At 34.1% G+C, this 16857-nt stretch overlaps 2 protein-coding genes across 2 annotated transcripts; one reads left to right on the forward strand and one right to left on the reverse strand.

Annotated features, from left to right (window-relative positions):
- Positions 1–860: 860 nt before the first annotated feature.
- On the forward strand, positions 861–8982 carry LOC100367014 (GDP-D-glucose phosphorylase 1-like). The gene is made up of 11 exons (XM_002735150.3): positions 861–951; positions 1540–1638; positions 2123–2239; positions 2603–2710; positions 3066–3236; positions 3421–3479; positions 3910–4012; positions 5034–5134; positions 6431–6576; positions 6686–6751; positions 8328–8982. The coding sequence occupies exons 1-11, from the start codon at positions 922–924 to the stop codon at positions 8444–8446; spliced, it is 1119 nt and encodes a 372-aa protein (XP_002735196.1). The 5' UTR covers positions 861–921; the 3' UTR covers positions 8447–8982.
- A 1250-nt stretch (positions 8983–10232) lies between these two features.
- On the reverse strand, positions 10233–16856 carry LOC100366861 (BRISC and BRCA1-A complex member 2-like). Its single transcript, XM_085494138.1, has 11 exons — positions 16663–16856; positions 16454–16536; positions 15025–15122; positions 14351–14542; positions 13765–13839; positions 13456–13556; positions 12862–12961; positions 12426–12496; positions 12019–12101; positions 11224–11377; positions 10233–11126 (listed from the first exon to the last, which is right to left on the reverse strand). Exons 1-11 carry the CDS (start codon positions 16782–16784, stop codon positions 11060–11062), a joined length of 1146 nt encoding a protein of 381 aa, XP_085350264.1. The 5' UTR covers positions 16785–16856; the 3' UTR covers positions 10233–11059.
- Between the last annotated feature and the right edge of the window lies 1 nt (position 16857).

The raw sequence follows: 16857 nt of genomic DNA on the forward strand, positions 1-16857 counted from the left end.
CTAAGTGATCAAAATCTAGCAACTTAAAAAATGTTCTTTCCTTTCAATGTTGTAAACCAATACTCTCAATAATATCGTTATTGCTTCCATTTAGAAAAAAAAAATAGCTTGTATAAAGTCCACTTTCCAAATAAGCTAGACAACTAGAACAACACTGTCTAGTCAAAGTAGCGAATAAGGCTTTTAAAGCTACTAAACATGTAATTATTAGCCGAAAACTTTTATTTACTGCGTGCGTGTTTTTTTCTACCGTGGTAATGGTAGTATCCGTGATTATTACGGCGTGTATTCCGTATTAATGATCCATGCAAAGTCCTTATCAGAACAATTACTGTCTTGGGCAAACTTGCTCGCATGGTTGTTTCGGGCAAAATACTTTCTCGAGTGCCATGAGATGCGATATGATAAATGTTTTACTCCAGCAGGAGATTTAACCATGCCAAGATTGGGCTGCGAATTTAAGGTCACGCTGTGGCCACCATGATGATGTGTTTTCTCGTAATTGACTTCTGTGGCGTGCGCGCCCCCACACATTCTCACCCTAACATTCTTAAAATAGAAGCCTACTCCTAAATTTTGGGAAAATTGGTCATAAATCGCACGGCAATGTTCATTGGTTTATTATGTAAAATCATGGAGTTATTCTTCCATGGAACCATGACATAACATTCTTTTGTGTGTTACAGTGACGTATTTTGAAAAATTTGACCTGATATTTTTTCAAAAATCGCTATTTTTAGAACATTCCATAGAACACAATGAATAAAATTGCATTTTTGACAGTCAAAGCCGCAATCTTTGTTCATATGAGACCCATACCTCGCGCATGCGTGGCGCGACCATCACTGCTCTTTAGGGCGTAATGGCCGGGCGTTTATATCTAATAGCGCCCTCAAACACACTGACGTGACAAAATCCAAAATGGCAGCCTCCTTGTGCAACGAAACGCCGGTAAGTGGGTGTGTACCGTTTTACATCTAATGAGAAATTTGCAAGTGACATAGTTGAAAAGAGACAGAGACAGTTCTTTGTTAATTGTCACATTCAACAAGTTCAACCATGACCATTTTAATGTAACTTGTAACGACATGTCAAAGAAGTAAACCGAAAGTAAAAGCTGATTTTTGGAAGGGATCCACACTGTAACAAATAAATGGGGGGAGGGGGGGGGAGGGGCTTTCCATTGTACCCCATCCCTCACCCTAACTCTAACCCTAACCTTCTAGATCCTCAATTCAGTTGTAAATGCTCCTCTAGATAACTATAGGGGCCCTCCAGAGGGGCATAGATAGGGGGTATGGGTAGTGTTAGAGGATTTAAAGGGGGAGGGGTACATTGGAAAGTCTTTCCGATCGTAATTGATGATATCTGCAGCACTAATCTTGTTGAACTGTGTATGGTTAATCATTTGTATACCAGAGACATCCCAGCTAGCAAGTGTGTGTTATCACAATCATCTATTTTTGTGCAGCCCATAATCATATCTTGCATATGTTTTCCTGTTTATATATTTATGAAATGAATTTCTCTTTCCTACAGAATGATTTATCACAGCCTGGGAAGTTTATCTTCTCTGAAGAAGACTATGTGGTTGATTCAAACCAATGGTCTGAAACAATGAAATTTAAGTGCAGTAAGGTAAAACTACAGTTTCCAGTTATCCCTTGGAATCACAGCTGCAAAAATAACATGGTCATTATAGTTGTCGACTATGTAGCTAACCTCATGATCTGTTGACTTTCAGACTTACCAAAACTGAACACGTATTCGTATAGCTGCATGTTAATTCCTACTGAACCTGAAGTGAATTAACAATGATTCGATTACTTTTGTCGAGCACATGGTAGTTATGCAACTAAAAAACCCTAAAATTCTTGGCTAATTTTGCACTACAGAGAGGATCTAGTTTGAAATCAAGATTAATGAAATGGATTGTTGTCAAAAGAAATATTTCCATGCGTACTTTATTTACAACAGTTTGCATATAAACTGCCAAGAGAGACTGTACATCATTTCCTAATGCTAGTGCTGATAATTACTAGTACCAGGTATATTCATATATATTGCAGGTCATGTCTATGTTGAGTCCTTGGTAATACAAAATTTATTTTCTTTCCAATAGTTTGACAATCAGTTGAGATCACGATGGGATTATGCTGTAAAAAATGGTTATTTCCGATATACTCTTGATTCGTTGAAGACTCGAATTATAGATGGGGATCTCAAGTATGTAGCTCAGGTAGAGACATTGACTGTCTATCATCGTACAACGCATGTATACACCTGTATTAACTTGAACACCTTTGTCAGTCCCTTCTCTTTGCACATTGTTAAGTGAAAGACTGCTATGCTATAGTTTCAATGGATGGTTTCTGTATTAATATTTCAGCTTCTAGTAGCTTGGTAATATATATACAAACTGTTGCATTGTACACTAGTCCTTGTGTTAGTCTTTTGACAGTTTAAGGAATGAATTCTTGTGTAAAAAATAAAACAAATACTGAAGCAAATCAGCAAGTGTATTTTTTGGTTAGTCTTAAAGAGTTGTGTACTTTATCTACCAAAGTTGTTTTACTATTTCAAGTAATTTGGTTTTCTTCAGTTAAACATGAAGCGTGCAACTGAGAGAAGAAAACCACAAGTAATTAAAAGTGTGTCACAACCATTCAACCCAGATCTCTTCAATTTCCTGAAAATAAAAAAACAAGAAGTAAGTGGGAGAAATATATCACTGTGTAAATGCAGGAATAATAAACTAGAATATTGATGTAAGTTTTGTTTTCAAATACAAGTTTTATCTCCCTTGTGTAACAGAACTATTAATGCATTGTCAGTGCATTTTGATGTTCAGTTATCTGTCTATGCCTAAAAACAAAATTTAAATTGCCATAATAAAATTTTGACAGGTTGGGAATTTTTGTATGTTAATTAGCATTTGCATATTCATAAACCAATGTTTACTATGGAAGTCGTTTAGTAATGAAACGGAGTACCGGTACATAACATTGCAAACCTGTCTATAAGTTTTACACCTACCGGTACATACATTGCTTATTTCTCTGCAGATTCTTCTAGAGCTCTGTCCACAGCAAATTACTGATGGAGAGGTAGCCATAGCAACCAATGGTGATGAAGATACTATGTTATCAGACACTCATATTATTATTATCAATGTCAGTCCGTTAGAATATTGTAATGTGTTGCTTGTACCGAGTGTTGAATCATGCCTTCCACAGGTCAGTGCTTCCATAAACCATAAAGCTGTATATCCAGTACCAAACTGAGTACATAACAAAACATAATTTTATACATTGTCAGTTTGCATGTATTACGGGTAGTATTTTTTTTATTGTTTGATTATCTATATATTATAGGTATGGCTAACACCATGTGTTATGGCTACATATTTGATATTCCTAGGTTCTTACACAGTCCGGAATAGAGCTGGCTTTGAAGATGCTTCTCATCAGCTCACATCAGTAAGTCTGCTTTTCAGTAGTATCTAGTGGGTGACAGGTATCAGTGAAGTTTATAGTGGTGGTATGTACCAGTATGTGCCGGTGCTTATCACAGATCAATGGTTATTTCTTCCTGCTAGGGATATTCTATTATAGGCTTGTATGCCTTCTATCCAGTTTCTAATAAAACAAATGAATTTGTTTTTTTCGTTCTTTTTTTTGTTCTGAAATTATTTATTAGCTCTGCATTATTTAAGACCTTTGCAGGTGGGAGAACTACCATTTTGTGTTCAAGATTGATTCAGTCAGTGTTGAGAAAACATTTGTTCTTACTGAAGAATGTCATTGTTTTTTTGTTTTTTTGACTATATTAAAAAAAAAGTATAATTCAGAATCATAATTTTGTATGAGAGAAGTCACCTATACCAATATTGATTTATCTTTCCTACAGGGGTTTCCGTATTGGCTGGAACAGTCTGTGTGCTTTTGCATCTGTTAATCACCTGCATTTCCATGCTTACTATCTGGACCATGAACTGGCAATAGAATATGCAGTAAGTTTCTCACTGTTTTTATCAACTGTTAAATGTTCATGACTACTCTACACCAAATAAGTATAAACATGAACGAAATAAACTTGCTCCACTTGAAGTTTAAAACAGGGTCTTATAATTTGGTCTAAGCACGGCCGTCCGGAGTCATATTTAAGAACCCACTGATCTGAATCCATTTATTCTATGTATGTGGCAAGCACACTCAGCTGGCGCACACGTGATAATAAAATAAATGTGATATTTACTATATGGGGGGCGCCATCTTGCATGCAGCATAAAACTAAATAAGAGACAAGTTGTGAAACGCGTTTTTCAGATTCCTACAAATCAGAACAAAAATGATAATCTTTCACAGAAATACGTTCCGTTGGGTTATATTAAGCCAATCGATAACAAAATTTGGTTGAATTTGTCGTTTTTGTGTGGAAAAATTCCTTAAATACGAACACCCAATTACACGAAGAACATAGAACACTTTCACCGGGGTATTTGAAACCAAAAATTGTCATTCCAGCTCAGCAGCCAATCAGCGACAGCCTTACAGTTAGATGACAATTTCGATTTCAAACAAAGAAAAAAAAATGAATCTCACAAATAAACTGGCTCCACTTTGTATCATGTCACTAAAAACCAGTCAGGGACTTGTTCAGTGAAAGCCCACAGCCTCTGGTTTAACCTTAATTCCAAATATGGTTCTCAAACTTAGTTATTGATAATAGAAGGATTTGTTCATGTGCATACAGTGAATGACATTTTTCTGATCTTTAAATATAAAAACATATTAACAATCAAAAAAGATTCCTTTGAAATTGGTGAATAAATGATGCTTTGTGATGTTACCAGACACTGAATACCTTGTGACAATTTGACATTTCTTTGTGTTCAGGATGTATGTAATCTAGTGTCTGTGTGGTAGTTATGCGTTTGAAAGTGAGTGTCTCACTTTGTGTCAATGTAGCAGTTATGTGTATGCTCAGTTTGGACTCAAGTATATGTGAACACTCACTGTTTACTCATTCAGGTTACAAAGCCTGTAATAGGTGGATGTCATGAAATAGTTGGCTACCCTACAGCAGGATTTGCCTTCCAGCTTGAGGAAAGAAATGTTGAACAACTAGCAAGGTGGGTATTTTACAGTTCTAGCCAGAACCCTTTTTTTTTTTGTAACTTATTTATTTTTTTGAGCTGACACTACATGTAATACATTTCATGAATACACAAACTTCAAGTAATGCATATGAAAATGTTATGAACTTTAAATATGGTATCAGGGAAGACCACTTCTTTTTGTGTGACGTAGCCCAGAACCCTTTGTTCACTCTCATTGTATGATACTTTCCAGATGTAGAAATTTTCACAATATCTGGCTGGTTTTATATATTGGGAAAACAATTACATGTATATAAATAATGTTTTAGCTATCTTCATGCTGTTATCATGAATGTATGTAACATTACACAACATATTACCATGAGTTAACTCATTTTGTACATGTACTTGTGGTAATTTTGGCCCATGCAGTATTACATGGATTAAAAAATATGAAAAAAAAAATGTCCCTTTCAAAATTGGTGATTGCAGTCAATTAGTGATTGTGGACATGATAGACAACATTAAGATACTGAAAACTATCGACATTTAAACTATTGCAGATATATACTTCAGACGTGTCTCTTTGATCCAGCTTAAAAAAACTTATTTATTAGGATTAGCAGAAACTATCAAACTTTGATCCTGAATAGTTTTCCGGTTAAAATAAAATCTCTAACCACAGTCACTCTACTAGGAGAGTGACTGTGCTCTAACTATGGAAACTGCTACAGGTACCACTTAGGGACTCTCGTTATTTACCAAGAAATGATACTGTAAACAGATTTTTGAGAGTTGAAGATTTTATGGGTATTCAAAAATATTTCATGAAAGTCACCAACAGTGACTGAAAATTTCATGAATGTCTGAAAATTTACAAAATTTCATGCTTTTCACTGACTTGTAAAAGTCACTATAAATTAGTCTGCTGAAAAATAATTCATACAATATGCATCTATGAATTTGGGCTGATGACTAGGAAAGATCTACCGGTATCATGAGATAACATGTTATTTATACCTCTCTTTTCATGAGAGAAAATATTTCAGAACCACTATTTCACCCACCACTGTCTACAGTGCATAAATATGATTACTAAGACCACAGTCCATCTATAGATACTGTAAAACACTTTATTTTAACTGGAATTAATTTTGGCTGAGTGTATTTTATGCAATTTATTTTCACCGATTTTTCCCAAAATGAATGTAAAAAATAAGAAAAAAGGTATATTCGCTGGATTTAATTTTCACTGAATCATTCCTTCAGGTAAAACACATAATTATATCCCTGGCTGGCCTTGTGTTAATAACTATTTTTCTCCTACAGGGATGTGTATAAAGTCACATCATATTTTCATCAAAATGAAATTGCACATAATCTATTTATGACAAGAGGAACACTATTTGGTGAAGACAAATATAGCAATAGAAGAACCGTAAGAGTATATGTATGGCCGAGACGTTCATCATATGGTAAGAATCACCAAATCTTGTACTATAAAAATTCAACTGTTTAACTATTGATCAGAGTATGAACACCAGCTTGCAGTAACATCATATTTATAATATGTGTATTTGTTAGGTGCAAAAACAGAAGATTCTTTCAATATAGCTGTATGTGAACTTGCTGGGCATCTGCCAATCAAAGGTAGGGGTCATTCTGAGATTATTAAGGATGTAGTCGAGCACCCATTATATTCCTTTATTCACTTTTTTCAGAGATTATAGATGTAATATATATGAACATATTAAACAGTCATAGCGATTTTTGTTTAATTCTGAAGATTTGTTACATATATGTGAAAACACGCATATTTTGAAGAAAAACGTGCATTTAAAAAAAAGAGTTAAGCAAAATCGCTATGACTGTTATATTTTTCATGTTTTATTCTACATTTTTTAAGAAAAAAAATTGGGGTATAAATTTACTTTCCCTCAGTACTCCTTTGAATCTTGAATAAGGATTTATTTACTTAGCAGTCACATGACCACTAAAGTTTGCATCTAACTTAACATTGATTTTTAAGTGGTGTGAATTTTGAGCATTCATAGTATATATACTAGTAGTTTGATCTTGTTTAACCTTTTCGCCACTAGACTTTCTTGCCGAAATTCATCAGCACTTTTTTCTTAATTTTGGAGTCAACAGACAAAATTTGAGTTAATTTTCAGTTTTTACTTGAAAAATTTGCTTGTTTTTATCCCAATCTTCTTAAGGAAAGTGCAGACTATAAACTGGACTATTTGTTTGAATTTGTGATGGAAAGAGGGAAATAATTAGTGTCAATTTTACATCCTGAAATACGACTACTACATGCACCTCATGTTCAAATTTTATTGTACCTTAAACATTTTACATGTGTTGTATACATCGCAATGTTTCCATATTAACACAAAGCGATGTGACAACTTTTGCCATTTGTAATAGAAGGTTTATCATAACTACAGTACGTTGTCAATACAAAATGACTAAACTTAGAATAAGTGCCCACCGTTTACAGATTGAATCAGGCAGATACAAAAACATCTCCATCTCTGATAGAATATGCCCTGTCTGTGATCTTGGAGAAATTGAAGATGAGAAACATTTCCTTTTCACGTGCCAGCTATATGATAAAGAAAGAACCAGCCTTTTTACTAAACATAAAATGCATGGAGAGACATTAATAAACATATTAAATAATAAAAACGATCACATAATTAAAGACATTTCAAAACACATTTATACTTGCTTTATGCTTAGGGAGCAAAAAATCAAACAATAACTTCAGTACCAGCTGCCTCAAAAAAAAAAAAACCCACAAAACACAGATTTACATTTATTTACATTATATTACAATTATTCATTTATCTCTTATTGTGAGATGTGTATTTATTTCATTCATTTACTGTATTTTTAGTATTTCCTTTTATTTTCATTTTTTTATTATTACATGTTTTTGACTTTATTGTACTTTTTGTCAAGATCTCAAATGGGATACGATAGCAATAAAGAATTACTTACTTACTTACTTACAAACACTACCCCTTGTACATACTATAATTGCTTACCTTGCAATACCCCGCCGCAATATTTTTATTTACATCCCTTGCATATATTGATACACCATGATATATTTTTCAAAATCAATCAACGAATATACATGTTCTCATGATTATCATTATGCATTTATATAACACTGCACCTTTATAATATAGCTGTAATTTTGTTTATTCACCTACAGTTGAATCTGAGTATGAGAACATGACGCAGGAAAGAGCTTCACAGTTACTCAGAGAAGCATCATTATCAGAAGATGAATTCCAGCTGATCAAGTCACAACTTATAAAAACCTTTAACTAAAACATTTATAAGAAGTCTGTAGTATTTACACTTTGGGAATCTCTTGGATATTTTAATCTTTTGTCTTCTTCGCCAAGATGTTTGACTGAACTCAAGTGGGTTGGGAAGAAACCTTGTTTGTTCTAGTCAAAGCTTGAGACATTTAGTGCAATATTGTGTATTTTTCATAAACTGATACATTAACTTGTTTGTTTGGCCAACATCTTGAATTTATCAAAAGTACACAAGCTTATCAAGATGCTATGAAATTACAAATAATGGGTCATTTTTAGAACAGTCAATGTGTACATATCGACTTAATTCACAATTTCTATTTTTTGTGCAGAATCTTTTATTATGGGATAAATAAAATTGGGAATATTATTTTGTTCGGTGCATATTTGGTAATTTAAAGACTAAACATTCAGTGTTTGAAATCACTGCTTGTCTGTAAGCCTGTACAGGTCAGGTCAGGTAATATTTTGAAAATGTATATAGTTGGATGGTATTTTCTTTAGATGGCGAATAAAAAGACTGTGATACAAAGAACACAACAATTTAAAATGGAAAATTTAAATTACCGTACCTGTTTTGGTGTTGGCAGATTATTAAGTTTTTTTATGGTGCTTAGAATTTTGAATGGAAGTACTGTACTTCAATTGATTTTTAATGCAGGGCTGGTGAAACAAAAATGTATTCCTGCCCTGGGGTCTGGTACACAATTTTGAGAAAAATCAAACACTGGATCATTGCTCAATGCTTTCTCTTTTCAGCAGTGAAAACAATCATTGGGACAATTTTTTGCATTATTAAAGTTGAAAAGATTTTTTCAAACAGCGCCACTTTGGGCCAATATAGCAATGATATATCAGTTTTTCCATTTTATTTGGACCATACCTAGTGAATACTTACTGGTATGATAACAGTAGAACAGTGATAAACCAACTAACAACCCATATAAATTATTGACCAACTGAAACTGTTTTGGTCAATTAGGGAAATCAGAAGACTTCACCTGTTGACACTTATTTTCCCTTTCATTGGGGGGGGGGGGGGGGGGCTTTCATCTGTTAAAGGCACAATTCACTTGCCGGAGACAAGTGTTTATTGGAGGTGTGGCTATGCTAATGAGTTCTGTTAATCACTTGCATAATCACTTGATAAAAAAATCAATAGGAACTGTGTAAATTTTTTTTGCGATTAGATGATGCATCCTGTCTTAGCGACCCAACGTCACGTGACAATGATTGACAGCAGTTTATTATTCAAGTTTAGTAGCACATCCCTATTTTCAGTTCTTAACGTTTATCCAACAAAATCTGAACTCGTACACTATTTATTGTCATAAGTACTATATATATTCATAGTCACATACATCCACATTGGTACGACGTAATCGACCTGTAAGTTCGAGACATGTCTTTACCTTAGCCTTGGTTGGAGCTGTTTACTACAGCGTGACAAGCAAGGAAATAATCCCTATTGTTTAGAAGCATATTTATAGTATGCCTGGGCCTTTAATTACAGGTTCATTCATGTCCTAATAAGCCCTACACACACACACAGAATTCACTTAGTGATATGTAGGTCAACATTTGTATTGGTTACAAAACATACACAGCTTGTTCTTAAGGAATTGTTAAAATAAATATGTGTCACATCTACAATATGACAACTATCCAGCCTTGTCTGCAGTAGCACCTTGCTGATAAATGTACCGAATATCTATTTATGTAACACACTAGCAATCAATTTATGTTATAATTGGTGTTGTGTAGGCTCCCTTGAAATGAAGACATTCATAAAATTTATATAATATACTAATTTATTAATTTCACATTTTGTATGCCATACAACAAATTGGTAGATTAAAAGCATCAATGACATCACAAATTTAAAATAATCACAATAATATTCCAAAATGTGTCTACTAACTGATTACTGTAAAATCTGTATTAGAAGCAGTGGCTTCTATTGAAATGGTACAATGCAACAGAGGAAATGTGACTTCTATTAGAGCATCTACACATATGAGAAATAGCAAATTTTTAGTTCTCAACTGTTCATAAAAATTGGGTGTGAGTTCTATTAGAGATGCAGATTTTATGGTACATACAATACATACAGACATTTTAGTTGTACATGAAGAATTGTACTGCAAGTATCCATGACTCTTTTTCATTTAAGTACAGTAGTTAGACAATCGTATCCGGGTACAACTGGGTATTATGATTATGAAATTGAATACTTGATCGTCCAAGTTAAGAAAATGTATTAAGGTTATACTGGACTATATACAACATAAAATAATGCCACAAAACAATCCACCAAATACATGTAGTTTCAAGGGGGGGGGGGTTTCAATATAATAGTTTATTGTAAATGTACGAACATGTGTAAGACAATCACTGATTGTATAATTGTAGTTTTCATATGGGTAAAAACTGGTATTTAGTGTCACACAAATATTTTCAACTCTGGTACTTCTTGACAATTTTACATACACAAGTTCCAACTGTACAATATGGTACTACTTGTAGCGAGGTATAAACAGCAGTATTCCAGGATAGCCTGCAAGCCAGCCACAGCTTTTATAATTGAGACTACACAATAAAAATTCTTTTATTGACCCGATCAACTCAGTTTCCCACTTCCGACTGAGGTTCGTCTGAATTCTGGCAGGAAGGATAACATAAATGCCCTAAAAAAATTTAAAAAATATGTTAATAAATGTATAGTGAATTAAATGTAAAACATGTTTAACTTGACACTAAAATGAATGGATTCTGAAAACGTACCTTGCTCTTTCGGCCATTTCGTTGCCCGTCCATCTTGGACTGTATGGATAACTTTTCTGTATGCAATGGTAAGGTTTTCCATAGGCTGATAAATGATAGACTGATGTGAATGTCATAACGGGTTGTTTTTGAGGAAAACTTTGAGGTAAGTCAACTGTGAGAAAATAGATAATATTATGAATTAATGTTAGGGCTACAATGCTGGCAGATACTGCAGAAACTAATAAACTGATTTTTTAATCTTTGGTTCACCCATTGCGCAACTATCAGGCCTGACGAAATGGTTGGCTGACATGCAACTTATCTGGTGTCTTCAAGCGAAAAGACAATTGGTCGAAAAAAAATATGAGCAAACCACACCCTTTTATGTTACTTAAAGATTTCCACTGATGCAACAGAATCTGAAAACCCAGCTAATGGGATATTATAGTGTGAATCTCTAAACATCCGTCAATTGAGTTGCATGGACATTTCAAGTCGATTTACAATAAAAGCTGTGAAGAGAAAATCAGCTTGAGATGTGGTTGAGTACTTGTATCGATGTTGAACCCTGAAGTATGTATTGGCACGGAAAACAGCTGGGTATAAAAGTGTTCGGGCAGAGTCACTTGTAATGCAAAACAAACTTGTTCCACAGTCTGTGCTTGCAATTTGAGCCCTGCATAGTAATGTACTCATGTTTATGCGATCGGTCTATTAACATAAAGTTAAATGTGATTGGTCAGGTGAAATGAGATTACTATCATTATTATATAAAAAGAAACAATTAATACGTAATATAGGAAGTTTACTTACCATGTAAGACAAAATAAAAATCATTCCATTCTTGTAAAATTGATATCTTAAGGAAGGCTGAAGAGTCGTATTCAAGCACTGACCTGCAATATTAAGAGGATTTATTGTCATGTGCTGCATCATTACAAGCTGGAAATTATAGTAAATAGCTTTGGGGAAATAGCATTTCACTGAAGTTAACCAGACAGAGGAAGCCAGTCTGTTGAATTGGGAACATATTTAATGGTGAAAATTACAGTACCGGGTATTCTATCTGGGACTATGATAACCATAGATGGATCGCATCAAGGTAGGAATGGCTTGCAACCAACACTGATAACACAGTGATATGCCGATTTCAAGACTCATGTTAGAACCAGATAAAGATGGAATCGATGTATGAAATATGTATAGTTTTTAGAACTTGCCTTCCAAAATGACTGAGAAATGCTGATACATACTCTCTTCGTTTCTGAAATGCTTGCACTACATGTTCAACCTGGTAAATGAAATATACAAATAATTACAGTACTACAAAAGAAAGAATATTCACCGGGCTTAATATCAGCAGATTTGATATTACAGGGATAGTCACTAAGTTTTAAATTCACTGGAAAACAAAAATGGCAACCATTGCTGTATTTATTTATTTATCTATCAAATGTCTGTATATGATACACTAGAAGTGCATGTATCTAAGTTACTTCCTAATAAAACTAATTAAACTTTTTTTTTTTCTTCAGTAAATTGCTCAAGAAATTCTATTATAAAATGATTTGGATCATTACAAGAAGAACTGCTGATATTAGACTAGCGGAGAATGTTACCCGAATACAGTAGTAGCTTGACAGTGTACACACTTACTTTGTTAGCTAATAAATTTCTAACAATAGGTACATATTCTATTAAACTACCACCACATGGAAATACAGGTATCCTTAGCTGTGATGCACCACCTATGGCACTGAAAAGAAAACAAAAGGAAGCGATTGTATAGAACCCTCTAGGAGGAGATTGTTAAGATTCCCGGCAGGTGACTAACAGCCAAGTTAATCATCTCATATCATACAAATGTATCATTATACATCTAGCACTGAAAAAAAAAAAAATTTGCTGTTCCATAAAAAGCAGCACCAGTACTTGTTCTAAAGCACATCAGCACTCATTCAAACGTTTTAAATTTCCCTTATAAGGGGTAAACTACATATCACCAACATTGATTGATGCATTCCTGGTTATTGATGTCACATTTGGACACTTTGCGTTGTTTTGTCCAATTACTATTGTGCGTGATGGAAATATAATCCGGTCATTCATGCAAATGTCTGTACAGCAGAAAACGTTTCTCGTTGTCATTTCAGGCTATAATCTCTCAATAAATTATTACTACACTCAGGCAATATGGGTCGAACCGATCAAGAACATTGAGAATGAAAAACATGATGAACCAAGACTTACTGTTCCACTCTTGGTGATAAATATAACTGAGGTAAAACTTTTGAAGTACCAGCATTCTGGAAAGTCATAAGAAGTATTGCTATGTCTTCACCTGGATCATCCTGTAAGAACCGACACATTCATGAATCAACTGACAATCCAATTAATTTCCTCACTGAAGGTCACATGCATTAAAATATGGTAGAATCAATGATGAATCCAACTCACAATCTGATTAGAAAATGAACTGAGGATTCACCTGTATTAAATATAGTGGAATCAATGATGAATCAAGTAACAATGTGATTAGGAAAATAACTGATGTCTTACCTGTATTAAAAATGGCGGAATCAATGACAAATCAACAGGCAATCTGATTAGAAAATTAACTTGAGTTTCTCTACTCTGTAAAGACAGCACATTGACAGTCACATGTACAGATACACAATTATCATTGCAAATATAATTGCATTAAACATTACCGGTAGTTCTCTGAATATATGTGAATTGTGGGAAATAATTGATGAGGATTGCAGCAATACATGTACATGCATTTTGGAACAAAGGTGAAATAAGGAACAGAAGTGAAATTAAAAAAACAAAACAATAAAATGGGAATTCGAATAAATAATAGACATTTGCCAAAAATTATTGCATTTTTAACCGTTCAGGATAATTTTCCACAATTCATTCATGCACATTCAGACCATGAGACAAGTCACATAATAATGCTCAGTCATACATCTATAAGAATGATATTGGGAAGAAACTTGACAATTTCATATTGTCAGACTTCTTTCAGCCTAAAACAATATATAACAATGACCCTCCTCCTGAACATAACATGAACCCCATGTTACCGGAGGTATTCAGTATTTTGAGTATTGATAAATCAATAATTGTGATATGAACTTACTGAGATTTTCTTCTTGCCTGCAAACACTTCTATATCCTGTGGGTCAATGGCTTCCTGCAGGGTTGTATATTCATAATGCAGCCTGGGATGCTGTTGTAACAGTGCTTCCTGGTATTCTTTATAGTGCTGTACTAGTTCTCTCATAACGAACAGTAAAGATTTGTTATTGGTGTGGTCCCAGTTCACTAGACTCTGCAATGACGATTACAACAATTGTGTGATCAAATATAGTGATAGGGATATGTGTAGAAAACTTGTCTGAAACAACTGTTTGTTTTTCTTTTTTCAAATGTTCTTTATTCAGCACAGTAACTTTTGGTCATAATTATGAGATTTTACTAAAAATAGGACTGCCAAATCATAGAATTCTATTCGGCATGTGTGGACAATGTGCCCAAACGATAAAGTACCTCAACAAAGACACTTCAACATTACTTCACGGTCACAATGACAACACTTATAAACATGCCTGTAACTACTTAATAGTTTTTCTGATTCAAATGATCTTATGCATATTCACAAGGTGATAATGACATAATTCAAATTAATGATGTTGAATAATTATTTTCTAGTACTGTACCTATAGTATATATGATATAGCTTGCTGAGATGAAATTTCTCATTCACACAAATGAACAACCATATTCAGGCATTGTTTTTAGAGGTTGTTTTACCTTAACTTCATTAATGCCAGGACAAAAACCTTTATCTTCCTTGTCAAATATAAAGTCCGGTGGCAGAGATGGATAACAACTGTTGAAGATCACTTGCCCTGTGGAGTTTAAAAATCAAATGACACAATTACAGGAAATATACAGTAAACGTATTTGATTTTGATATTAAAAGTCTATCTCTAATAGAACATAAACCATGAAAACCAGATCAGTTTCAAGAGATATGCAACTTCAATTTTTCATGATATCTCATGTGCCTGTGAGTTGCATCCATGCACCAATCTTAACCTATTTTTAACCAATGACATCACAGAATGCAGTGGATGATTTTTATTTTTAACATTCAACTGATACATGGACTTCAGTGGCCACAATCTCAGTACTAGTTCATATACCACCATTTTGATAGTGACATTTGCTACACACAAGCTGTAATAGCGAGATTAGAAAGCCAACTGTTTAGCCAAAACACAATTTGCTAGCAAGTTTGCAAATTGGTTGCCCCAATATTTCTGAACCATACCTTCACCTTATAATCCTTGGTTCTATTCATTATTATTTTCCCCCTATTTGTTCTCAAATCAAGTAATGATTGAAAATCAGGAAGAAATTAATAATACATTATAGCAGAGGTACATTACTTGGGGTTTGCAACTACGGTGACATGATACTAAGATCTCATTTCAATCTCGCTCGTGCATAAGCGTTCCAACTCAGAAAAATGCGAATGCGCATGCCCGAGGTAACTAGGATACTGGGATGTCCAGATGGATCAAAATAGGTGCTCACGATATGACAGATTACGATAACTATATTTTCTGTACATTTTCAATGTATTACATTTTTTTACTATCAATATGGTAATACATGTTTTATTGTTTTATTACAAACCGCCTATGTCATGTCAGAAAGTCGTAGCATCAGTCTCGCTATCTACGAGATGAGACTTGAATGGGATCTTGGCATGATGACACCATACAGTACTATGTGCGATGCAAACCCCAAGTAATGTACTGTGGAATACTTTATTTTCGCGGGAATTAATTTTTGCTGAAAGGGCTTTTCGGATGTTTTGTATGGAATTTATTTTCACTGATTTTTGATGAGTTTAATGTGAAATATAAGAAAAAAAGTATATTCGCTGGATTTTATTTTCATGGAATCATCCCTTCAGCGAAAATAAATACCAAGCGGAAATAAAGTATTCTACAGTACCTCTGATTATACTTGTATATTTATATGGATACTCAGCCCTCAAGAGACTGTGAATTCACTGAGGAGTTGCGTAAATACATTACAACATAGACTGATATGTAGGCGTGAGTGGCGCCTTCGCAGGCCGGCCGTTTGGAGTACCGCAGAGGGCGCAAATCACGCGACCTTGTCAGGCTAATTACAACATGGCTTTCAAGAAATTTAAATGGCTTACATTTCACATCATTTCCGGCGAAAGGAATGGAAACTTTAAATCTATCACAGCATGTAGTAGGTCTTCGAATACTAATGTGAGACCTGCAAATAAAGTAAACGTAATTACTTTCCAAGCGGAACAAGATAGTACACTATTACAGTCTTTAAAGACACGAAGAACAAATAAAAACACTGTTCTGTCAAATTATGAGTCGTTTCTCGACTTACCCCGATTTTAAATTTGAAATTCTCAATGCACCACCACGAACTCCAACGTTTGCATCTTCCTGAAGTGCTTCAATATATCTCACAATATTCGGGTCCAATGTATCAACTTCTCCATTTTCCATGTTGTCGATGTAACAGATCAATGAATACTCGAAAATTCGAGGGGTCGTGATCAATTTATTGTTTTTTTTCACT

This window comes from Saccoglossus kowalevskii, chromosome 2 (assembly GCF_978046115.1).
Source record: "Saccoglossus kowalevskii chromosome 2, keSacKowa6.1, whole genome shotgun sequence".
Taxonomy (NCBI): Eukaryota; Metazoa; Hemichordata; class Enteropneusta; family Harrimaniidae; genus Saccoglossus; species Saccoglossus kowalevskii.

Bases quoted from the DNA above. Each gene is read 5' to 3' on its own strand.
- LOC100367014 (XM_002735150.3), top strand. From the start codon at position 922: ATGGCAGCCTCCTTGTGCAACGAAACGCCG. The intron at 3,237-3,420 runs GTCAGTGCTTCC...TGATATTCCTAG, and splicing joins TTGAATCATGCCTTCCACAG to GTTCTTACACAGTCCGGAAT. The intron at 6,752-8,327 runs GTAGGGGTCATT...ATTCACCTACAG, and splicing joins TGGGCATCTGCCAATCAAAG to TTGAATCTGAGTATGAGAAC.
- LOC100366861 (XM_085494138.1), bottom strand. From the start codon at position 16,784: ATGGAAAATGGAGAAGTTGATACATTGGACCCGAATATTGTGAGATAT. The intron at 13,557-13,764 runs GTAAGACATCAG...CGGTTCTTACAG, and splicing joins TTCCGCCATTTTTAATACAG to GATGATCCAGGTGAAGACAT. The intron at 11,378-12,018 runs GTAAGTAAACTT...ATTTTCTCACAG, and splicing joins TTTTTATTTTGTCTTACATG to TTGACTTACCTCAAAGTTTT.